This window comes from Falco naumanni, chromosome 5 (assembly GCF_017639655.2).
Source record: "Falco naumanni isolate bFalNau1 chromosome 5, bFalNau1.pat, whole genome shotgun sequence".
Classification (NCBI taxonomy): Eukaryota; Metazoa; Chordata; class Aves; order Falconiformes; family Falconidae; genus Falco; species Falco naumanni.
Window position 1 is genome coordinate 60,776,571 of NC_054058.1, and position 25,442 is coordinate 60,802,012.

The following is a 25,442-nucleotide window of genomic DNA, read 5'->3' on the forward strand; positions in this document are numbered from 1 at the left end:
ACCTCAATACTTTCTTTATGCAGATTATTACTGTTGGTCTGGTTTCTTTAATACTATGTACAACACCTGGAATTTGGGAGTATTTTTTTGATTGGTTTTTATTTTGTTCTTTTTTAACCATCTGACAACTCCTAATTAAATGCACTGTAACATTTTCTTCTGCCTAACATTTCTGGCAAATCTGATTATTTGCAGAATTCCAGTAAGCATGATGATCTCACATCCTTTTATTAAAAAATTGAAATAAAATAAAATAAACACAAACAAACAAGATCAACCAACAAAAAAAACCCAAAAGGAAAAAAAAAAACACACTAAAATTTTATGGTGATTCATTCTATAACATCATTTCATCAATCTTGCTTACTGCTAAGTGGTGAAAATGTAAATGGTCTTTATAACAAGGAAAAAAAAAAAAAGTCTTCCCTTAGCCCCAGAGGTCATAGTTATGAGATAAAAGGAGAAAAAAAAGTCATAGATGAAATAATGGGCAACTAATACTTTTACTTTTCAATTCCTTCTTCTGTATTTTAGATGATATGTCAGGCAGACATCTGGGTATGGAATACTAGCAGTAGGGTGCAGGACAGATCAAGCTGTGAGTTGTCAGCACAGAGAGGATGGCTGACTGCACAGAAGCGTATCACATAATTCAAGGACAGAGGTGACTACAGACCCTTTCCTGAGGAACAGAATTGTCAAAGGAAGAATAATAGAGAAAACAAGGCAAATAATTTATGCATAGAAAAAGAGGTGTTAAATCTTGAATTTCAACAATGGGTCACCAGTGGCTTTGATGAAAGTTTGTTCATTGGTCATGTTTCATATCCAGCTGATGTGGATAACCATGATCAACCTGAGTAGATTAAAGTCAGTGCATCAATAATAAACAGGTTTCAGCAGTTTAAAGTCATTAGAGATTAACATGAAATGATGGTGTTGGAAGGCCAAATGTATTTTAAGATAGGAGCTCTGAGGAAGATTATAGTGACAGAAGTGAGGTAATGGAGAGCTGCTGTGTACAAGAGCAGAATGGGAGTTTTGCTGAGAGATTTAAAGCAGAGACTGAAAACCGAAGATGGATTGAAAGCAACAGGGTTTCAATGGTCAGTGTACCACATCTTTGTAAATATTTCCCCAGTTATAAAACTAGATTTAAAGTCTGTTTGACTAATCAATCGTAGCCTTCACTTGTCATTTCCAGAGAGGCCAGGAGCCATGTCTTTTGAGTTGAAGTCCTGCAACTTTCACTCAGTGCTCTCAAGGCTGACTCTACTGATGATTAGTGGAAATATGATCCTATGTCCTGCAGTAACACCTTCACATGGACTACAAATACACGGGTTTGCATTATGTTGAAGGGAGAAATTAGCTGGGCAAAGCCTGAGAGCTCTCCCCAGGGAATGGGAACTGTTTTGCAGAGCATAGTCTCTTGTTAAAATCAGTTTGCTCAGCTTTGGACAGGTGTATAAACAACTCAATTTCTGGTTTCTCTAAAGAGTGTATTTATCAAGTGATTTGTTGTCAAAACAACAGAAGTGATGCTTGGTTTGCTGGTACTAATACTGAATCTCACTGGCTTGCTCTCCTACCTCATACACAGTTCAGTATAGAACAATCTTTTTAAGTGCAGGAAAAAAACATCGATAACCTTTCTACACTGATAGCTCATAATTGCCCTTTGTGGAAGATTGGTTCTCATTCTAAAAGGATGTTTAGTTATTGAACTACATGGGGGAAGTTTTATGCTTTCATCAATACTTCATGTTATTTTCCTTTTTTTTAAAGTACATGGGTCCTCATTATCACTTGTCTCCAGCACATCCTCTCTCTACTCTACGGTGAGTATTGACATTTTAGAAAAAAGTTCTGTCTGCCTCTGTTCTTGCTCATTGTTCATGAAAATTTCAATACTTTGAGGTTTAGAAGGATTAAAATTGTACTGCAATAAGGCAGGAATATTTATTTTCAACTTTAGTATTACTGTCATGCTATTTTAGGATAAAATATTTTCATATTTTTATGTGACTTGCTTAGAAGTTCATTAAATCACCTAGTTTATATTTTAATAGCTAAAAAGAAGGTAATGGTCTAGGAGTCTGTCTTTAAGGGGGTTCCTTATGCTATTGTAGTTGATAATTTTGAGTGATTTTGCTTATTTTCAACTAGTTTTCTAATTCCACAATTTACAAAGTGGTTTAGGTACTGTTTGAGTTATACTTCTTGAAAAAAAAATTACTTCAGCAGAAGGGAGCTACAATTTTCACTTGAAATGACTACTGATCTTTGTTGCAAATGACAGCATTTAGATGTTATTTCCAAAGAGAAGAGTGTCTTTAAAAAAAAATATTAATCTTGATCAGATTAATTAGTTTGAGAAATAATAATATTCTATCTCAAGCAGAAGTTCTAGTTTCGATATTTTTTCCTCTGTTGTTTTGCTATCTGAGATCTTCTGCATAATTTGTTGCTTCAGTTGTTCTACTAACAAGAAATCATCCATATGGGAGGAGTCAAACATGTTTGGGCATTCCCTTACTGATACAAAACAGTTGCTTTGCAACCTATTCACTAGCTACAATTACATGCTGTAGTAGCCCTTTTTCACGGAAGAGCAACCCACTTACCTACTTTTATACCATGCATTCATGAATAGTCTGTACCCTGTCCATATTTTTGGGTGTTAAATAGTGTCAGCTGATATTCCAGTGATGACATGGACTCCTCTACACAGATCCCACACCAGTTCTTGCCTGGGAGTGCCAAGCCCATGCAGTCTGATGGATTTGTACCATTTGGCAGCCCTACCTCAAAGCTAAACTCATGTTAGCTTAGAAAATAGATTGCATCCATGCACGACATCGACCACAGTGGTGCCTCTCCTAGTTCTGTTTATTCATAAAAGCGGGTTGTACAAGGGCATGTCTGAAACACCAGGTAAACATGCATTAGGTTTGTCCAGGCCTTAAACAGCAAGTTGCAAGGAATTCCAGTCTTGAATTATTCTTGGTGGGTAGAATGTACATGCAGACTGACTACACATGAGGTATGACTAATATTCAAAATAAAGCTTCTCATGTATGTTTTGGTAGTCAAAAAATCTTTACTACTATTTCCCTGAGACATTATGATCATTTTGCATGGGGTGTATGTGTGTGTGTCCAAAATCATAAATCAACTTTGATGTCAAATTTTAGAAGAATGTTATGAAACTGATAGATGGTAAAAATCCAATTATAGAGTAACACAGAATGTTTTCAGCACCCAATCAATCAGTAAGTCTGAAATATCTCTGCTCTAATGTTGTGTAATGTAGCAAGAGTTTACTAATACTTCCTATTTCTATAATCTGCTGTCATTCCAGATTACAGGGTATCTTGGAAATATTACCTAAACCCCATGATATTAAAGAACAGTATTTTTCCTGCAAAACAAACTTTAAACTGTTTACCTGTAAAGTTTTTACTGTAAGTGGTATATCTTCTGAAATGTCTGACTGTGAATTCATGTTGCAGCTAAGCCTAGCTCCTTAGGTTATGGATCATGTAGATAAGATAATGGAAGTTACAGAAAAATCTGTAGAGAGCAAGAAAGGAATTAGTATGACAAAATTACTAGGGCTGATCTTTAGGAATGATTTTTTGTCAGAATTTCTTTTACTTGATCCCTCTCATTCTGTAGAAAAAAATTTAAACTTTTCAGCAATTAATCAGAAGATGATGCACAATTGGAGTATAGAAACATGAAAAGGTGGCAATCAGTATCACATAAGCTGAAAGCAGAGAATGTTTCATTGTTCAGTGGTACCGTGCAGTGCCCCATTTCCTCCAGAAAGTGATAATTTCACAGGGTTATGGCACATGTAAGTCACTTAACAGGAGCTTTTTTACCTTATTTAAGCAGGCCAAAATTACTAAGAAGGAATTCTAAATCAGCTTCCTTTGCATAAGTATCTCAATCAAATATATTTATCCGTTTTCTCAAGCATTGCCTTAAGCCTTGGTTATAGTGGTTTTCTGCAGCCTAATCACTGAGGGATTCAAAGTGCTAAATAAAGATCAAGATCTTTATGTATTAATACCGAAGGATAGCTGAAAATCTTCAAGTTATACTCTGAAGATTGTTTCTTTGAGAATTAGAATATGAGATTCAGAAGAGACATTTCATGCTTTGCTGCCATTTCCATGAATAAGTCCAATGAGACAGAAGTTCCACATTCAGTAGTCTTTTCTGTATGTATTGCCTTTCTTCTTGATTTGCATTTGGGTTTTACTTACTTGAATGGACTGACCGTCTAGCTTGTAGAGATAAGCATGTGCAGAGACAACCACTTGGTTTCACAGAAAAGTATGCCATGTAAACAGACTTAGCAGACTTCAGGGTTGAAATACTGAATCAGTTTTGGCTGTGAATATATCCAGCTCTCTGAGAAGTTGAAAAAGATGTGTGATAGTGTAAATTATGATAGGTTGTCTCTAATTTTAATCTCCTCCTGCTCAGTAGGTGAGACACTGCAATGTGCACATGCTTAGTTAATTGCTATATTTCTTGCACTGACTTTCAGCATTAGCTATACTTAGAATCCCTAGACTTCATTAACTATGCTAAGCCAAGCTCAAAGGAGATGTGTAAGGACATGTCATTTGCATGTTAATATTTTAAGTCTTCAAAAAAAGAAAAAAATAATCCTTATGAGGATGGGATGCATGGATATGATGGGGAAGTAGAGGGAGAAAAAGAAGTATTTTCTTTTAGAGCCTTTTGAACCAATGGCTGAGTGGCAGGTTACAATGGTGTCAGTGTAAACTCTTCAGTAAAAACTGCTCAGATGTATTTTGCTTGTCAGATTTTATTTTTTAAGTTGATAGTATACCTGGAGGCCTGTTCTTTCATTTACTTCTGCCACTGTCCACAAAAGCTGACTTGTTGGAGCCAGCTCTCTGAACCCTGGGAGAAAGGCAACGCTCCCTTGTAACAAGTGTAACAACAGGTAGCACTGCCTTCATCAGCAGGGGCCAGTCAGCTAAGGATGAAGACCCATCCGCACATGGTAATTTCAAGAAAGTTCACCAACCCTAAATTTTTAGGGTTTTTTGCTTTTCTTGGCACGGTAGAATTCATAAGGGGACAACGTCTTTCTTGATCCCTTCGTGACTTTTCAGGCACTGCCTGTTTGAGGTAACAATGAGAACAGAATTTCATTTTTTCCTGTAGGCAGATACCCTTTTAGTGAACATAGATCAGAAAGTTAGTATCAGTATGTGTGTCACATCAGTGCTGGCAAATAAAACAATTGTTATATTAAATGATTCCCATGTAGTGATGTATTAGGTATTACAGTAGTTTCAGCCAAGAGCAGTTCTAAGTGTTGCACAGGGAAACATTCCAGTCTTTTCAGAGACTGTTAACAGATAAGTATGTATGGAAAGAGCAATTTCGAAAAGTCTTCTCCCCCTACACCAGGTAAAGAAAATATTTCTATAATAAATTATTAAAATTCTAACAGCACAGAATTTGTGCCTAATACAGGCTTAAAAAAGCAGCTATATTACTTTGCAATAACACAGATACTGCCTGATGTCAGGGATTCTTCCGAGGAACTCTTACGTTAGGTTTTCTTAGCCTTTCTAGTGTTTTTTATAGATGATTCTTCCACCCGCATCTTCCTTTTACTGCTTATTTCTCTTCCATCCAACTTGAGACTGCTTCTCTGAGCTTGGGCCACCTCAGATCACGGGGTGGATTGATTTCCAGTACATCAATTGATTTTATGTTATGGAAGAGTTCCTCTCTTATGGCACACCATTCCTTTCTGTTTGGATCCCACTGAAGCAAGATTTCTCTATCCATGAAATTGCTCCTAAATTAGACTATTCACATGCCTACAAATATAGTGACTGTTAAAGGTTTGCCTTGCAATGATTTAGTTTCTTGGCTTTTTGAAGACTGCTGTGTAAATAGCATCATTATGTGACATAATACATAACAACATGGAAAACATCTAAAATTTTTAAATATTATTAGCAAATTTAAGCTGAAACTTTAACATGCCTTCAGAGCCCTTAATATTTTGGTCAGTACTTAGCATAGAAGAAATTACTTTAAAGTGCCTGTAGCCCTCTCTCCTCACCTTCCTCCCACATATTTTACGGGTATGCTGTCAACTTTTCTTAATAGGGATTAGTCTATTAGGAATATTGCTTGGTATATCGTAAAACAAATATATTTCCAGGAGCCATAATAACCATTATGGTGTAAAAGTTTGCGGGTAACAGTGAGGTCCATGCAGTGACAGCATAGCAAATTTTCTTTGTATCTTAGAAATGTAGCTGCAGTTTCTGCAGTTCTGTTCCTGTTCTCCCTTTATCCACTGTTTCATGTTGTCAGTATGCTGGCAAACTCTTTGGGGTTTCAGCTTGCCAAGTAAGTTGAAAAGAATTCCATTTATTGTTTTTACTGCATACCTTCCTTAAATGTAATGGATCCGTGAAGCTATTCATTTCACTTCAGTGTAGCTGGCTTTTATTTTCTATTACCGCAATTATGTTACACACTGCTTCTAAGCCATTTCTTCTTTGTTTTCTTTCAGGCAGAAGAAAAGGCACATTCAGAGGTAAGAACTTTTCTTCATTTTTATATTTATGTATTGCATTATATTATTTTGAAGTTTATTATTTAAATGCTATGGCTAAACTACTGAGTCGCTGGGGAACATAACACCCTGTGTCTTTGCACAATTTTTTAAGAAGTATTGGTAAAAAGCTGATGCAGCTTCTAGTGCACTAGAAGGTGTGTTCTTAGCATTGTGCTGAAGAATTCCTTCTGGCTGATGTTCTGAAAAGGTGAAAAGAATTGATTAGAATCGGGTTTCTGAGTGGAGTTGAGGTACGTCTGATTTCAGATTTAATACCGCTCTGTACTGGATCTAAGGGACTGTGCAATTCAAGGTAATGTGCTGCCTTTTGAGGAGAAAAAACCTTCAAATGCTCGCTTTGAACTTCTCTGCCTTACATTTTGCATTATATTAAATTTCTGAAACTGACCACTTTGATGGATTTCAGAGCAATGCAGATTGATTTCAGATATAAATCAAATCTGACGTGGAAAACAGCTTCTTTCTCCTCACAGTGTATAAGAATGGGTTACAAGCCTGGGTCAGCAGCTGGATACAATTACAGCCTTTCTCAAAATGAAGCCCTGGTTGTATTAAAAGGGCACCAAGGAGTAGCAGGAATACAATGCAGCACCAATGGGTGCACTTCCACTTCACAGAGCTACGTGCCTTCCAACTCCTGCATTTATGCTGCTCCTATTCTTTGCTACTCTAATCAGAAAAAAGTCAATTAAAATATGTTTTGAGGAAGTTGAACAAATAAGCATATTCTTACTTGCCATAGTATATTTCAGTATAATTTCTAACTGAATTTTCTAAGCTCCTTTCTCTGAAGGTTAAAGCAAGAGTTAAAAAGCATGCCACAGCTCAGTAGTGTAAATGACAATTCCTCATTTCATTGAGGTGAAACAACATTTCTTTCCTGTGTATTTCTACATGATGTTTTCTCAGTATCTAGGTCTCCTTTGTGCTGCTCTTGCAGGAGGTGTTGGATAGCAGTTCATGAAAACTAACTTTGTATAGTTGCAGGAATATGATGAAAGCATAGCTTAAGCAGGAAGGTCAAATAGTTGCTACTTAAAACCAAAGAGAAAACTTGGGAAAAGAAAAATGGCAGTCCGGGATGGAGAAGAGCTCAATAATCGGTCTCCTTTGCTCTGAGCTAGTGTAAATGACCTAGCTATTTTTGTATTGTAGATGTACAAGCACTTGTTCATTGTTAAAGCTTGTGCAGTATTCCCTGTTGGTTTTTATGGGAGTCATAAAATTAAAGTACTGCAATAGCCTTTACTAGTGAATGTTACGTGCTTCCTTTCCTAGGCTAGTTTTAGACATTTTACTTCCCTAGTCTGGAATAATTTCTTTTATGCGTGAATATGAAAGAGGTTTCAAAGTGAAACTCTATGCTGTGTTTAAGTTTGTTGCGGTGCCTGGAGTCCCTGTAAGATCTCAAATAGCATTAAATGAGCTTAAAATGATGCGCAAGCTTCATGCTAGTTATCTATCCTAGCAGTAATGTGGTTTTTTTTTTAAGGACTCTGTTTTTCATTAAAGGATACATTTAAGTTTATTTTCATGTCAACAAGCTCATTTAAAGCTACCTTTATTTTTTTTAAGTTGGCAAGCAAGTTTTTGAATAGTATGTAAGTTTTAAAGAGGCTGCATGTTTGAATCACAGGGACTGTAGGAAGTATTGTGTTAGAGAAAAAAAATAAATTACTGTACCTCATCTAACTTTAGACATCCATAAAGGAAAAATCTGTGTCTGAGGTAGTCATCAAAACCTTCTCCGTGCCAGGCAGTGGGGGAGCACTTTTTTGACACTTTATCAGAGTTTAATGTAGGTACTTAACATATGTCAGTTGTATCATGTCTACAGTCAGACACTGTGAACCTCACCCGAATTCATTCATGTTTCATAATCTCAGGGCTCATCCAGGGCTCCTACCCTTGACTGCACTAAGGATATGTTTGGAACTTTTGGGATTTGGTAAAATAACATGACACTTACATGTGCAAACAGAGGATTGTACATATGAGGTAATTAAGCATTGCCCATAAGTGCTCCCTTAACGAGGATCCTAGCTCATATGATGGTTAAGTGCAAACAAAACAGTTGGAGCAGCCCTAAGTGCCAGCTTTAATAATCTGTATTTCTGAATAGTTCTGAGATCAAAATGTGAAACTAAGACATCGTAAACCTATTAGCAATCTCTTAAGAAAACAAACCAAAAAACTCACAACAAAAGGAAATTGCTGAAATACTGACAGCAGTCTTTTTTTTTTTTTTTTTTTTTTTCCTAGCAAATTCAGAAACTACGGAGAGAGCTGGTTGCATCACAAGAGAAAGTTGCTACCCTTACATCTCAACTTTCAGCAAATGTAAGTATTTTTGCTTTTCTTGTATCAAAGAACACATTATCAGATTGGCTAATAGCTCTTACTCTGCACATGTTCAGGGAGACTTTTACTATTAATTTATTTTGGTGTTTTTCAAATTATTTATTTCATTAAATATCTATATTACCTCAGCTTCAAGCAAAAGAAATCTTGTAATCAGACACAGTGGAAATGGAAAAGAGTTTCCACACTTTGGATGTGACAACAGTCCTACCCAGTTCAGTTTCACTTTTGACTAAGAATTAATTAAAAAAAAAAAAAAAAAGCCAAAAGTAAGGAGACACAACAAAAGAAAGGATGCAAATTACATATTCTGATAGAATTCATTATAGTTTCATTTTGAAAAGATAAATTCTACAAAATGCAGATAGATGTGGGAGGAAGCACAGTATATGATTGTTTATAGAATTCATACACTACAGTAACTGCTGATATATAACTAGTGGAAACAGCTATTTCACAGAGAGCTCCCTGGTGTTCCTTCCAATTGTCACATACTGGTAACATGAGTTATTGAACATGTTATCAGAAAATAATGCCAGATAGGGAATGTGAGCTACAGTCCTGTCTGGTTACTATGGTTTCAGATGAAGTTACTGGATAGTTACCAAACAATCTGTTTTATAGTGATTTTTAAATCAATGCAGGATATAACTACAGTTACCATTCCCAAGGAAAGTTGAGATGCAGTTACAAGAGAGCATCATTTTGTATTTCAATAAAGCAGTTTCCTGATGTCTTTGGCAAGCAACATAGTGCCTTTCTTTGTAAAGTAGATGTAATGAGTGTTTCGATCTATAAATACTGCCATATTTTTCAATAAATCATTTCAGTCGGTGTAGTAGTACTATTTTCATGTTGTGAGAAAATAATCTCTAGTGTGAAAGCTGCATAGTCTCTTAGGACTGCCACATGTCGAAATGTCAAAGAGCTACCTTAGCACTTTCTGCTCTGTTCAGGTGGCTGCAGAACACCTGTAGGTATTAGTGCCTCTGTAGTGGTAGGGTTTGCCAGTTTGTTCATTGTTCTTAGCTGGTGAAACAGGCAATATTGGAGTCCTGCATGTTTGTAAGCTGAAAAGCTAGATTCTGGGTTGACTTATTCATTTGGGAATTTATAGCCAGCATGCTTATCCTGGGTATGGGGTTCCTTCACTCATATATTTTAGATACTGATCTTCATCTTTGCCAGGTTGGGCAGTTCTTCACTCACCCATCATTAAAGCAACAAACTGAAACCAACACCAAGAGGTCAGAAGAGCTAAGCCAGCATGCCTTGGGTAGTCATGTTTACTGACAAGTCTGTTGTTTTTCACAGGGCACTTTCCACCAAGAGCACGGGGCTGCAGCAGCTCTGCCTTGCTGTGCGGAGCACAGGGAGGTGGGCTGTGGCTGGGCTTGTGCACAATCACAGACATCCCCACATCCACTCTGAGTGCCTTGTTAATGCCACACAGCAGCAACTGGTGTTATCCAGAGGAGTCATCTTGATTCCTGCAAGCCCCTGGTCTAGTGAAAGATGTCCCTGCCTGCAGCCAGGAGGCTTGGACTAGGTGATCTTTAAAGATCCCTCATAACCCAAACCATTTGGTGATTCTGAGCAGGGGTACCACATCAGTAAGACTAAATTTTTTGTCTGTGTTCAGTGTCTGTTCTAAAGCTGGTGGAATTGACTCTGACGGTGGTAACTCAGGCTCTTGGCACTGTTCCTCACTTTATTCTGCAGGCAGAAAAACAGTTTGCCCTTCTTTCCTTCGGCTAGCTCTGAACAGGAAACACCATCATATTCCTTCTTGCTGATGTGTTGAACAGTAGAGTTGAAAGATGACTCTGTCTAGTCTCCATCCTTTTCCAGTCACCCCGGCAATGCTGTGGTCTACCATACAACAACATGTGCAACAGAGTGAGGGTGGCAGGGCATTCTGCTCTGCAGCTCAGGCAGAGAGGCCATTGTTTGGTTTGTTTGAGCAAATTATGTCCAGTCTCTCCCCAGTGGTATTCAGAAATCATTGGCTATGTCTCTGGCCAGTATTCCTTTGTGTGGAGTAAAACCATACAGACTGGTTTCTACTAACATTACCTATTCTAGGCAAATTTTTGAAGTCAGCTCCAAGTCACAATTAGATTTGGTCCATATTTCAAGGAAACTGAGTTAAGCTAAAAATGGATAGTTACATATTGTCTTGGTTTTCACTCAATCTGCTGCATGGGTGAGAAATAAATTTGATTTAATCTGTATAACTCACGTTGTATTGGTTGGGGTTGTGGTCCCATGTGCTACCTCTGGAATTCTGAACACCTAGTAAGAATGCCTGTAGCTTTTCTACTGATCCAATTGGTAACAGTTTTCAACAGGACAGTTAAAAAATGTGTATGTGTGCATCTGGTTTTACCTATCCAGAAGTACCACATTTGTAAACCTCTATGTGCTTGTATGCATATACGTATATGCATGTATGCATGCTGCATGTTGTATAAAGGTTAATTTAATTATGTTCTTTTGACTGCGTCACTCACCTTCTAATCCATCTCCATGGAGACACTCTTTAAACCTAGAAACAACCCTAAAGCTGATCCTTTTAGCACATGGGATGTTTAAATGGTACCAGAGAAACCTTTCCTTTTTCCATATCCCCAGCATGTGGAAATTCCCTCAAAATTAAACTTGTCAGGAGAATGGAACTTCGAGGCTTCAAATTCTCCAGGCATAAAGAAGGGATTTAGACATCTTCACAATGAATACAATCTTAAAAGAAAAGTAGATATTACTAGATAAGTAAATATTTTTGGGATACCGTCATGAGATACGTACTTGACAAATACAAAAATTGAAAAGTATTTCACAATAAACCTGGTTGTGAGATCATTCTCTGCTATTTCTGGTACAGAAGATGTGAAGTATTAAAACACCTCTTCCACATAAGTCCAAAGGATCAAAACGGGGTGCTTAAAGATGTACTAATTCTGTCAGTCCCTTGAGCGCTTTATGTAAATAAATTCTATGAACACCTAGGGATGGAATCCAGCTCAAAACCAGAGTGTATATGCAGCCTTTTAATTGTGATATGATCTCTGAAACTTAGTCTAAATACAGAATTGATATTTAAATGCTAGGGATTATATACTTCTCATGAAAATTATGAGAGTAACTAACAAATTCTTGATTTAATTGGAAAAACTTATGAAAAACCCAGGTGGGCTAATTTTCATGAACCTGTACTATCTTAGCAATGATTTATTTGCATGTATTCATTTATCATATATCTCCTAACCTAAGAGACATGCTTCACCAGCCCTTGACATTTAAAGGAGAAATAGTCCTAAACACAGAAACTGGAATTTATCCTCAGAGAAGAAATCAAAATAATGTTTTACTCTCTAAATGGATAATACTACTGTGACCCTCGTTTTGAGTCACGTTTGCATGCCAGTAGGCTAAAACCTGAACAAACAGTAAGTCTAATGCAGAAAGAGATTTGATCACTGCCTGTCTTATCTGTAGATACATCCACCTCTGGCAGGCAGAGAACTGTGTGAACAGAGTATCTTCTGCAGTGCCTTTGCTGACCAGAAAGTTACTCCATCCTTTCTGATTCCTTTACTATAAAAGCATTCATCTAAGCCATAGTCCTAAGCTCCTCCAAATTTCCATACTTTCAGTGTCTCAAAATAGACAGCGCTTTTTTCCTCACTGAGGTGTGGAGAAGGAAACTATTAGTAGCCAGAAACCTTGTTCCCTCACAGTTCATCTTGGGCTTGAATTTTTTGTTACCATTTCCCTTTGTAGAACTGAGCAAAAGTATTGTACGTGAGTGAAAAAAAGAGCATCTTATTAATCTCATTTCAACCCTATTCATGCCTTTCTTGGCTTCACCACAAAAGACTGATGGTGACAGTAGAACAGGTGTCATTAAAAGACTTTCAGGCTGAAATTTGAACTGTTTCATCAAGCCTTTGCTTGATATATTATTTTATATCAGAATCTGTCAGCTGGAATTTGTATCATTTTCCTAGGCATTTTGAAAACCTCCGTGAAGACTTTTCTTATTTGGTTTCATTTATTATTCAGGTTTTGTTGGCTGGATTCAAGAACTATGGTTGATTTCACCAGTTTATTTCATTTGATTAACCCCTAAGTGTTTTGCTTGCATATGATTAAATTCAAGCAGGGCCCAGCTGTTGTTTGGATGCTTAATTTACAATTTTTTTCCTGAAATTCTAGCTTTTCCCTGGTGCCTATTCTGATGTTGCTGAAGGGCAAATCTCAACACTAATTAAGAAAGGGCCTGTTTTCAGTGCAGAAAGTGTCCAACCAGAAGACTTCCAATGTGACTGACAAGGGCTCAAATTCCAGCGAGCAGCCTGAACCCAGCCTGTTCAGAGGGACTTTGATCAGTGCTTTGTACTGTATAAAGCTGAAGGGTGCATGCTTGCAAACTGTAGTAGACCCAGGATGCCAGTAGAAAGCAGAGGGGGTTCGCTGGCTAATGCTCTTGTTTGGCCAGCTCTGAACCACTATCCTACAGCCAAACAAGATAATAGCAGGCGGCGAACAGAAAAGGTCAACAGATGTACAGTTGCTTCTTGCAGTCAGCCCGATCCCTTCTGGCCTCTCACACCTCCTTTCATTCAGCCGTGTCAGGTGGGAGGAAATTTATTTATTTACCTTTGTTTTATAAACCTGAACGCCACAGGTAAAATCTCAAAGTGTGTCGGCAGATAGTCTTTGAATATGCCAGTGTCATGTTCAGGATGGGATGTAAACCTAAGAGCTGATGTATTTGGGGTTTTTCTGGCTGGGATCATTTACTAAGAAGGAAATGTTTAAAATCACATCCGTCATTTTAGCACTGAAATCATTCCCTGAGCATATATCTCTGACTATTTCCAATGGGAATTTCACACGTTAATAGAAGTCAAAATTAATCTGTATCTGATGGATCTACAGAGTAAGAGCTGTACATTATCTGTGTATCTAATGTGTATATCATGTTAAGGATCGATATATTTTGGTAGTAGTAGGCATACTTCTGGTAATGCCCAGTTACTTAACTCTAATTTCAGTATGTCTAAGTCCAAGGACAAATGCTGCATTTGGTTGTGAAGATATAATTTTACTTTAGAATAAGTGCTATCTAAAGCACATGCAGTATTCAGGCTATTTGTTATAGTATACAAATGATGTATGCCATGAATGAAGCTACTGAATCTAATGCAGAGATTTCTGAGGTGTGAGGAATTAGCTGTAACTTTAAAAAAAATTCTATTCCTAAATATTTTTATGAGAATCAAAGAATGGATCCTGTTGGATAAAGTAAATAACCCCCAGAAACTGAGGATTACTGATCCAATCAAAACCAATTACCAAATTTATAAATGTAAAAGAAGTTTCCAATTAGAATTTATAATTTCTAATGCACATTATTAAAGTCCCAGTAACTTCTTTCTATTTGTTTCAATGTTTTTTCTTTTCTGAATTATTTTGCATTTCACTATTTAAATGCATCTTAAATGGGAAGATATATGTACATATGTTTTATGCATACTTACACACACATATAAATATACTGGTAATCTCGCTTTTTTCAAGCTAACTTCTTATTTCATTACATAGTATTTCTTTTGGGACAAATCTGCATAAGATTTAAACAAGCAGGAGTTCCCTAGACTGCTGAATAAACATTTGCTACCATGGGGAAAGTCACCACAGCACAGTTTATTACTCTGAATGTTAAATTGATACTTTCTATTTAATAGAAGAGTATTCTGTTGTAATAAACATTTAAAGTAATGAACTATGTGATTGAAGGAGTTTTCTTTAATAGTTTTCAGTTGATGGGCCTTTGAATTATATTTCTTTATTATTAGCAAATGAAGACCTGATAGTCTTCACCTCAAATGAGTTAGGAAGGTTCCATCATCTTGATCCAATTACATTTATAATGGAAAAAATTTAGTGTGCTACTCCAAGAAGGTAATGAACTCTATCACAGGCCAAATTTTAGTAAGAATCCATAGTTGTGACATGGCTCTTTCTCTACAGACTATCAGACAATAGCTTAATGGTTTTAGTGACCTTTCATGACATTTTTAATGATGCTTTTTTACTTCTTAATTTTTCCTGTAAGTTCCTCGTGGTTTATTCATGTACAATATAAGCTGAAGTTGTAGCTATGGAACAGGAAAATAACTTTGCACAAATATGCATAGTTAGGTACAAAATAACTGTGGTTATCACAGTCTAATTGTGAGAAACGGACAAAAGCAATGCATAATTAAGCAAATTATTCCTCTTTTCAAGCCCTCAGGCCCCATTGTTATTCTCATGGTAAAGCAGAACCACGGGCCATCAGCCAAGCCATAGAATTTTTTATGAGGCAGGGAACAGTGAGCTCCATTAGTTTCCTGTTAAACACTTGTAATGAGGAGATATTTGGCTATAATTCTGTGGTAGTGCATCTACTTTGTCTCCGATTGTGTTCTGGGTCAGTGGTCATCATCTTTGGAATTAAAATGCTATAAATTAGTCTGGAAATTATTACTATGTACCTAATTATCAGAGTGTAAAAGGGAGTTTAAAACTAGTTACATTTGTCTTCTCAGAGGACTAGAGTAGTGACAACAACCAAAGGCTGTATTTTCTGAACAAGCTAGAATAATTTCACATCAATGAACACGTCTCAAAGGTGCATTTGACACATATTCCAGGTACACTTTATTTAAAATTGTAACTTCAAGAATATAGCCTAAGTTAAAAATGTTAAAATAGGGATATCCACAATTACTAATTAATCCTTAAGAAATTGCTTATGTATCTAGTCTCATGTTTATCAAAAGTTACTCCCTGGCGTACGTTCTTTTACCAAAAGAATTATCCCTAAGATATCCCTGTAGATGCAGAAAGCAGGCATATTGACCACTATACCCATAAGTAATTAAATAAATTATTTACTAATAATATAATCTATAAGGAGTAAACCTGTAGTAAGTTTAATAAGTAAAAAATAAGTAGTTTACAAGATAATGAAACGTTTATAGCAATCTAAAATGGTTTAGAAAACTCAAAAGCTGCTCAACAGTGTAACAGCTCTGAAGTGGAGACACAGAAGTGGGCCACTATTATATATATGTGATAACCTTTTTTATGTTTGAGAAATAATACACATAGCAAGGTGGCAAGAAGCTCTTTTCCTTCTCCTAAAGTGCATAACAGAATCCTTTTGGGACTATGTCTTTTTCTGATTATACCTCAGATTCAGTACAACATACATTTCAACAATTTCACTTATGCTTGTACAAGCATGCAAATCTGTAACTGGAAAATTTGCCAGGCATTTAGTGTGCCTGTACTGCTATAATAAAAAATAAATTTTCTTGGTGAGGAAGCTCAGTTAATCCATTTGTGCATATTTTTATGTTGTTTGTGAGATATATTTCCAAGTGTGTTGTAGTGCCTGTGTTTGAAAGCTTTGCCTATTACCACTTTTGAGATGGTAAAGAGAAAATAAATATTTCCTTCTGCTTTTACTGTTTGGTGATGTGAGAGGAGTGGATATAATTTTATGAAATTTCATAAAAAATAAATTCTTACTTTCCCTTAGTTGTGCAAACTGGCTTAGCTTGTTTTCTTTATGCTCCTCGCCCTTCTTTGCCTACAAAGCTCCGTGTCAGTTAAAACCAATGAAGAGTTGATGCATTGTTTGAATAAATGTTGCTTGCGTGGTGTATAGGGTGAATGTTGTTAGAAAATAAAATGAAGCTTTAATTTTTATGATCTTTTAATCAGTTTCAACTTTATTATTTTTCCTTTTCAGAAGTAAGACTTCAAGTTTTCAAGATTATCTTTTATATATGTGTTTGCACACCTGTATACATACTATATTTATACTTTATATATTTTTATTACTTTTATACACACAACACATACATATATAATCAATACAAGATGAATAGACTAAGCAATGACCTTTTATAAAACTGTGATTTTTTTTATTTGAGTCTCAGGATTCCTCTGAAGTATTTTATTTGTGAGGTTAAAACTTACCTTTTAAGATAAAGTACTTGAATCCTGTTCAGTAATTGAAAATAATTGTTCCTGGAGTTCCATTTGGGAGCAGATTTCTGTTGGCCAATATATCAGTAAACCAAAAGCAGGGCATTAAATCCATAATTCATTTCCAGGCAGAGATACCTGAGCTAATCTCTTAGGGGGCTAAAGAAGCCAGAGGAACACTGGGCTCACTTGGCTGCTTCAGTTATCCAAGTTAGCTCAGTCTGAGTTTAAAACTAATAGAAAAGAGCTGGAGAAGATGAAAATGGAAGGGAAAAAATATTTTAAAAACCAAAATAGATCTGGGAAAATTGTCCCATTGTCATGACGAGTGTTGTGTTCTGTTTCTTTCACAGGCTCATCTAGTAGCAGCTTTCGAAAAAAGCTTGGGAAATATGACCGGCCGATTGCAAAGTCTAACAATGACAGCTGAACAAAAGGTACATTTACCAATGCAGATGCTTTAATGTAGAAAACAGTCAGCAGATTATATTGGAGTTTTGTTTAAAAAACACTGAAAGGGAACAGGGACAGCTGTAACAATAAGACAGACAGATCTTTCTTTAATGGCCGTTGTGATCAAATCTTCATAAAGCTCCAGGAGAATTAAACTGTGCAGCATCAGGTTTATGCAGACAATATCATTGAACAGTTTGTAGATAAAATCTTTCATTTCCAGATTTTAATTAAAACATATGTGACTCTAGGTTTAATCCATACCGAAAGATCCTGTAACAAAGACTGATCATAACCTGCTGGAGTGCTTCATTCCAGTCTGCCACAGTGTCAGAATAATAGAATTAGGGGAAGGGAAGAACTTTAAGCAGAGAAAAATTACTCCGTTCAGAGAGTTAATGCAGGTTAGGTATCCTAATCATGAATAAACAGTTTTGATTTTCACTGTGCTGTTTTGACTATTGGGGGAAAAAATCTAAACCTGATAGGTAGTAAATTTAATGTGAGCCTTTGTACGAAGCTCAGGATTAAGAGACTGCTTAGCACCTTCAGGATTGAACTTCTGCAGGTTTCTGCCCATATTCATTTTGAACAGTTTCCTGTAAGTGGAAAGGCCTCTTTGAGCCAAACTGTGAAAGATACTGTGGAACAGAGAGCTGTTAGTCACCGCTGCGGTTAGTGTAGCTGTCTATAAAAATAACATTTCACAGTCTGGTTGAGCACCAACAGATTAAATGCAGTGAGACTCATTGTGAACTGGATAGAAAATATTTGTATTGCTTGCTTTTTTTCACCTTAAGCAAAAAAACACAATGGATTTTTCTTAAAATCAAAACTTTTTACTATTTTACAATATAATTTCCCTCAGGAGGTTTTCTTTCTGGAAGAGGTTAAGCAGCGACATCTAAACGGATCATCTCCAAGCTTCTTTCCCAAAAGATCTGGCACATATTCTTTTCCTTCTTTTCTCTGTTGTTGAGGTTAAAGTCCTTTAATCCTCATTATATAAATACAGGCTGGAAGAGCAGGTTTAATGCAGCAGTAATAAAAGCTACTTTTTAATTAGAGTTGGCTGTGCATTCTAATACAGAACTTCCTGCACCCAAGTGGATTAATTTTACTTCAACTTGCAGGATAGTTGCAATTAAACAGGGTGGTTTTTTAATTGAATTATTATTTAGCAAGTTAAATCTTTTGAAAAATATGCAAATTCTTGTTGAGATTCATCCATTAAACAGTAGCCTTACATACTAAAGGATGTAATTCAAGTGGTTTTATTGTCTTTTGCAATAAAATTGTTGTGATTCTCTTAACTTCATAATGAATGTTCAATTTAGACCCTTTTAGGATTAGTCTTTATTAAGTATATTTAATTTTCCTTAAAAATAGCATGATCATATTAAATAGATTAAATGCAAAAGAATACATTAGCTGAGTTTAATAACTTTGCAGAGAAAATGTGTGTTCTACTTAGTTGTTGCCCTTATGTTAAGCAGTCCCATGAACTTTGGTTTGACCACTTTTATCTTGTCTTTTTTTTTTTAGCTTAGGCAAACATTGTTCTTGTGCCATATACTTTGAGCTCCTTTTGCTCTTCCCACAGGAATCTGAGCTTATAGAGCTAAGGGAAACAATTGAAATGCTGAAAGCCCAGAATTCTGCTGCACAAGCTGCTATTCAAGGAGCCTTGAATGGTCCCGATCATACCCACAAAGGTATGGTTTTGTCACTATTAAAATAAATGCAGAGTTTCTCCCCGGGGGGGGGGGGGCCGGGCAGGGAGCGGAAAAGCTAAGTCACTATTTTTCTGTTATTTTGGGAACTCTGTTACAAGGTCAAGCACATTCTGCAATGCATGATAGGCATACTTGTGGTATTTCCAGAGCTGGAAACATTGCACGAGCTTCCTGTTTGCCAGAGTTCCTGGAGCCTTTTCTTCTTAGAACTGGGTGGCTAGGAATTCATTGCTGGGTGCCGAGAGTTAACCCTGTCACTGCAGTTATGTATTGAAGTACACCCATGAAGCTAGTGAAGTCTAATGGTGAAACATGGTTATATCTTGGAAAACCAGTGTAAGTTGTTGCTCTGAAAGTTGGTGTACTCATTGTTAAGAGATGGACTGACAACAGCTCTTTCACAAGGTGCTAAATCAGTGCCGAAAACAAGCATTTTAAATTCCAGATTCTGAATTAATTTGTCATTGCAGTTAGGCAGATAGCACATGATAAATACATACTTCAAAAGTGCCTGTTGATAAGCAACAGCAAAGGAATTAATTGAAGAAAAAAAATAATGGCAGCATTCAGTTTTGAGAGTGTCGTTGTTCTTTCTTTAAAGAGGTTGTTATTTAGATGTTTTCTTTAACGTCATTTCATTGCACGACTTGAGTATAGCAAAACTAATTTCTAGGAAGTAAAAAATAATCTAAAAGGTAATTTCCCTTGTTATTAGTAGGTATGGTCTGCAAGAATATTTTCCAGTGATTAAGAAATAATTATCAGACACTTTTAAGAAATTGAAACTCAGAAGCTTCACCAACCATTTCTAACATTTTCCACTTTGTTATTTCATTTCATTCATTTTTAATGAAATCCTGCCTGCTTACTTCCATCATGGTATTTTAGAAGGTAGCATCTGCACGCTGATTAGGCCTGCTACAAGTCAAGTAGTGCCTATACTGACAAAAATAACTGTGGTATATGTGATAGTAACAAGTCAAGTAATCAATCTATCTGTAACAGAAACCGCACAGATTGCTGTGCAGGGTCATTGCCTTCGTGCCCAAAAGACCCCAGTTTGGAGAAGCTCCTAACTGTTGGCCTAATTGTATCCCCACTGACCCCCATGTGGTTTCTCAAAGACTGCAATAGCTTGAGTCCAAGCCACTGCAAACATCAGTGCCATCTATGTTCCTTTAGGCTCCCTTTGAGGAGGAAGATGCCACATAAATACAAGAATGATTATTATATTGAAACAGAGAGAGATGGATTTCACGGTAATTTCTTTCCTTTAGATTTACGTATAAGGCGGCAACATTCTTCAGAAAGTGTTTCCAGCATCAACAGTGCTACAAGCCATTCAAGCATTGGCAGTGGTAATGACGCTGATTCCAAGAAAAAGAAAAAGAAAAACTGGGTAAGTACTCAGCAGGTTTAAACCTAATTTTTAGCTATTAAGTCATTTCCTAGTGCCTGAGTAGTACAACTGTCCATTTAATCTACAATATTCTTGTGGGGCCAGATGGATATGAAGCAATTCTCATGTATCAATACTGTGATGCTACCAGCAAACTAAGAATTGTTGAATATCAGTGGGGAATTATTTGTATAAGCCAAGATAATTTAAAAAAAAACAAAAATCACAATAGCTGTTGTGACCAAAACCATCTCTGGGCCGCATTAAAACCCTGTTTGATTTTTCTTCAGTCATAGTTTGATTCAAAGGCTTGACTCAGATATGTTACCCAGCTATGAAGGGACTTCAAATCTGTTAAGAACTCTCATGTAAAAGTAGTAGAGTATTTAAAGAAATTAAGATGCTTCTCAGCTGGAACACACAAATACCACATAGTCCTAAAGGGTTTAATCAAATACTTTCAGTAAATAATCAGAAAATATGTTTTTGTTGTTTTAAAAATATTACCTGCGTAAACATTTGTTTTAAAATACTGATCAGCCTTCATTCCCTTGATTTGTAATTCCACACTCTTTCATGTTTCTGCAAGGTGAACTCTAGAGGAAGTGAGGTGAATATAAACCATGGAAAATTTGGCATGCATCTATAAAGAACCCTATCGTGGCATGATTGCTATTTATTTTGGCAGTAGGCTTTTATACCTTCTAAAAACAGATTATCCTGTATGTCTTCTCAGTTTGTCTCTATTCATTTTAATCTCAAAGTTTAGACTACAGAAAGGGGGAGTGTAGCCAAAATCCATTTCTTTCTTTTTAGATATCATGAGCTGGAAAGAACTTATATAATGTTTCTCTGATCCGTGGTCACACTCCCCGCTCTCCAATTATATCATGAAAATAATGTTTGAATACCTCATTTTTTATAGAGGAACCAGTTTGCCATTGAGTTCTATACAATTTTAATCAGAATAACTTTCTGAAAATAAAACCAAAAACCCACAACAAAAAGATGAACAACTTCTGTAATTAGACAAAGGTATCAACAAATGGGTTAGTTAAAATTCACTGCAGACAAAATTGTTGTCATCTTGGCTCCTGAAATAAATGGCTCTTTGGCTATTCTGTCCCTTTTCAATACTGGGTAAGAGCTTCTAGAGGGAAAAGGCAATGCTTGTACATTCAGAGATCTTACTGCTCTAAAGGAAACTGCAGCAAACAGTATATACCTTTCAGCTAACATTCTTCTCAGCAGTACAACAAAGCAAGCCTCATGACCCAGCTTCAGTCCTCTCGCTTGTGATCCAAACCATAGCATTTACATAGTTTGGCCATTCAAATTTTTACCAGGGAAAGTAAATTGGCAAACCCAGTAAATTGGACTTGTCATTTGATTTCAGCATGTAGTAACAGCAGGTTCTGCCTGTACATAGATGCAAAGTGGTTATTTAAAGCCAGCCCTTGAAGGGAATGCCATGGGAATGGGATTCCACTGGGGCTTAATGGTTTTAAATGAGCACCCCCTCTCCCATAGCTGTACCACTCAATCCTGCACTTTTTCCATAGCATTATGTTTGCGTTGCGCTGGATTAATAAAGTTAAAACAAAGCACTGTATCATGTTTTTAGAGATACTGTGTTGCATATGTTAATACCTTGCTTCTGTATACTGACCTCAGGCAGTGGCTAGGATGGCATCTGCAAACTAACTCTTCGAAACATGAGCTGCACACAAATTGCCGTGACGAGGAAAATAATGTTGCTCTATGTTTGTTTTCCAGCTAAGAAGCTCTTTCAAACAGGCCTTTGGAAAGAAGAAGTCCACCAAGCCTCCTTCCTCACATTCAGACATAGAAGAGCTGACAGACTCCTCTCTTCCTTCATCACCTAAATTGCCCCACAGCTCAGGAGAATGTGGGGCAACATCCATGAAACCATCACAGTCAGCGTCTGCGTAAGTCTCTCTCTTGGCAAACATTTCTTCCTAAGTGGGATGGACTGTGAAAGAGTCTTCCTCAAATGTGGCCATTTGCAGTTCAGAAACCACTGCCAACAGCCGTGATCTTTGAATCTCATGCTCCATCCATTTGCCAGATTTCTCGTGAGCTTCACTCTGTTTGCACACTGCTTTTCCAGCAGCTTTTTCTTAGTTCATTCCTCCTTTCACAGCCTTTACCCAAAATCATCTAGCAGTACAAACCTCTTTCCAAATGCATGTTCAAAAACTTATGTCGAGCTCCCCCTGCATCATTAACAGCTTTATCATATCCACTTAGTGAAGGCCAAATACTATACTTTTTCTTTCTTCATGACATACTGAAAATGTAATTTTATTTTCCAGGTAGCTATGAATTTTTACAAGATATTCATCCCTTGTATTATTACTTTATCTATTATGTAGCTACTAATTGATATAATTTTTACACTATTTCTCTTCTTTTATCAGCTTGGACTATTTTGCAGGATTTTTACTTTTTATTCAGATCACCATCCTTAAGGTTTCAGGACTGATAACAAGTGATCAGTCAAAAGCTGTCCCAATTCTTCATTATTTTTTTGATGTTTAATGTATTTTTCTCACAGACTTCTCAGCTCCCATTCATATTTTTGTACCTTTTTTTTTTTTTTTTTTTTTTTTTAAACTCATAGCTTTTTCCAGTTTGGGGAAAGTTTGGGGAAATCATCCTCTTTGAGCCAACAAATATGTACTACTGATGCCAGCCTTCCTTTCCTTGTCCTAATTGAGAATAATCAGGTCACAAGTACTCTTCCTTAAAGCACCTGGGAAATTCTGATCTCATGACTGATTACTGAGGTTTCGAGTAGAATTCCCCTGCATTAGGTTAGGTGCCTTTTATGATTAACTTTTTATAGACTCTAGTGATTTTTACATACTAGGTTTAGGGGTTTGATATCAAATATTCCCACAAAAGGAAGACCTCCACAATAAATGTTTTTCTTTCCTCACATTCTCTACAGACCAGTGAAGAATAACTCATCTAGATCTCTAGTTTTGTTGGGTTTTTCTATAGGAAGCTCACATTTTTATGGTTTCAGGTGTATGTGTGTTTTGGGAGGAGGACTTCTACATATTTGGGACTGTGGAGTCTGATTTATTACCATCTTAAAAATCACTAGTAAAAGTCTTAACAGAAAGTGCTTGAACTTAAACAAAACACTTTCATGCTACAAAATTAATTTACTCATGATTCACAGATCTGTTCTCAACCTTATCCTGTTCCCTTTCCACCAATCCTGGTCTTTCTCTGTCTCTTTGACTTGATGTACTGGTGTTCCCAGAATTTATCAAAGGCCAAACTACATATCTAGTGTTTCACCCCAAGCTCTTCCCATGGCTATTTGGTCTCTGAACCTTAACTTCCTAAATTCTATCCAGTTCACAGCCTTCTGTTTCATCCTCCGTAACATTTTTAAACACTGATCTTTCACGTAAGTGAATCACATTATTAAATTCTTTTTATTATTGTGACCTTTCTACACAGGATTAACATAGATCCCTTCCACAGAGAGATCACATAAAATATATTTACTTAGATTAATTTCTTTATCTGTTACACAGTTAATGTTACTTTCTTTGGAAAACTTGGTTTTCCATTGCATAATTTGTACATATCACCTTCAAGATTTTCTATAACTGTCAGCAGCCTCTGTTCAAAGATCATTACTTATTCCTACCCAAAGCAATCTATTGATTTAAAAATCCTGAAAGAAAAAGTAAAACTTTTTTTTTCTAAAGACTTTGAACCTTTGTCAGAAGTCTGATCAGGCTTCTGAGCTTCTTTTGGTGACTGCTCAGAAATGCTAACATCTTTTTGGTTTTCTTCCTTTTGATGAAGCCTCATCTTCTTATATAATTTTACAGTTGTAGAAGCTGAGTGTGGAAGAGCTCTGGAATCCACAAAAGAAAATTCAGTTCCTATTTTCTTCTTCCATTCGGCTTATCTTAACAGTCCAGACAGCTTTTTCCTGCTTCTTCCAGAGCCATAGCCCAGCTCCCTGTTTCATTTTTATCTTCTTTAAAACCAGCTTGCCAAGATCTTTTTGTCCATCCCTTCTGAAGATGCACGGCAAAAAAAGCCAAAAAGAAAATGGCCAACCAATAGATAACATGACTTCTCAGTTGTCCAAATTGTTGCATAAGATAATATATGCTTGTCAATAAAACGTAATTTCTTAGTTGGTTAGCACAGGTATGGGCACATCAAACCAACAACTGTATCATGGTATTTGGAAAAAAAATCCTAGTACATGCCTTTATTCATTTTTACTCACATTTAACACATTTAAAATATTTGTGCATGTTGTAAATGATATCCATTATTTTCCTTCTTCAATTTGCCATAACTTTTTATTTGCCATAAACTTCTTCATCTTCCCTTTGCTTATGCTTTCTTTTTATATTTTCTTGACCTGAGTCTCATGTTCTAAATCATTACCTTTACTTTCTTCCAATTGCATCTGTCAAATACGTGTGTATGCAGGTCATCTCTAGTCTGGGCACCAAAGAAAAGGCAAAACGGTCACATGGTCTACAAGCATAGATCCCGGTAAAACTGAGTGTGGGGCATGGAGTTGTATACCCAACTGCTGACCTGAAGAGTGCTGCATTTTCTTTCCCAAAATGCATTTGCATGCATTCTGGCAATTGAAAATTTGACATCTGTTTCTTGTTTGTATATTAGTAGTAATAATCACAATAATACTACTTATTATTATTATAAAATATTGCTCTGTTAAATTGTTCTGCAGATATTAACTATTTATAGTGACAGT

General features: G+C 36.4%; 1 protein-coding gene across 4 annotated transcripts in view; it reads left to right on the forward strand.

Moving 5' to 3' along the window:
* The window catches only part of NAV3 (neuron navigator 3), a 273,383-nt gene that overhangs the window by 226,364 nt on the left and 21,577 nt on the right, over positions 1 to 25,442 (forward strand). For all 4 annotated transcript variants that reach the window (XM_040596077.1, XM_040596078.1, XM_040596079.1 and 1 more), the window contains 7 exons: positions 1,789 to 1,841; positions 6,590 to 6,613; positions 8,918 to 8,995; positions 17,419 to 17,502; positions 19,122 to 19,233; positions 20,532 to 20,653; positions 22,430 to 22,602. In XM_040596077.1, coding sequence (XP_040452011.1) covers positions 1,789 to 1,841; positions 6,590 to 6,613; positions 8,918 to 8,995; positions 17,419 to 17,502; positions 19,122 to 19,233; positions 20,532 to 20,653; positions 22,430 to 22,602 — 646 coding nt within the window. The remainder of the gene's footprint in view (positions 1 to 1,788; positions 1,842 to 6,589; positions 6,614 to 8,917; positions 8,996 to 17,418; positions 17,503 to 19,121; positions 19,234 to 20,531; positions 20,654 to 22,429; positions 22,603 to 25,442) is intronic.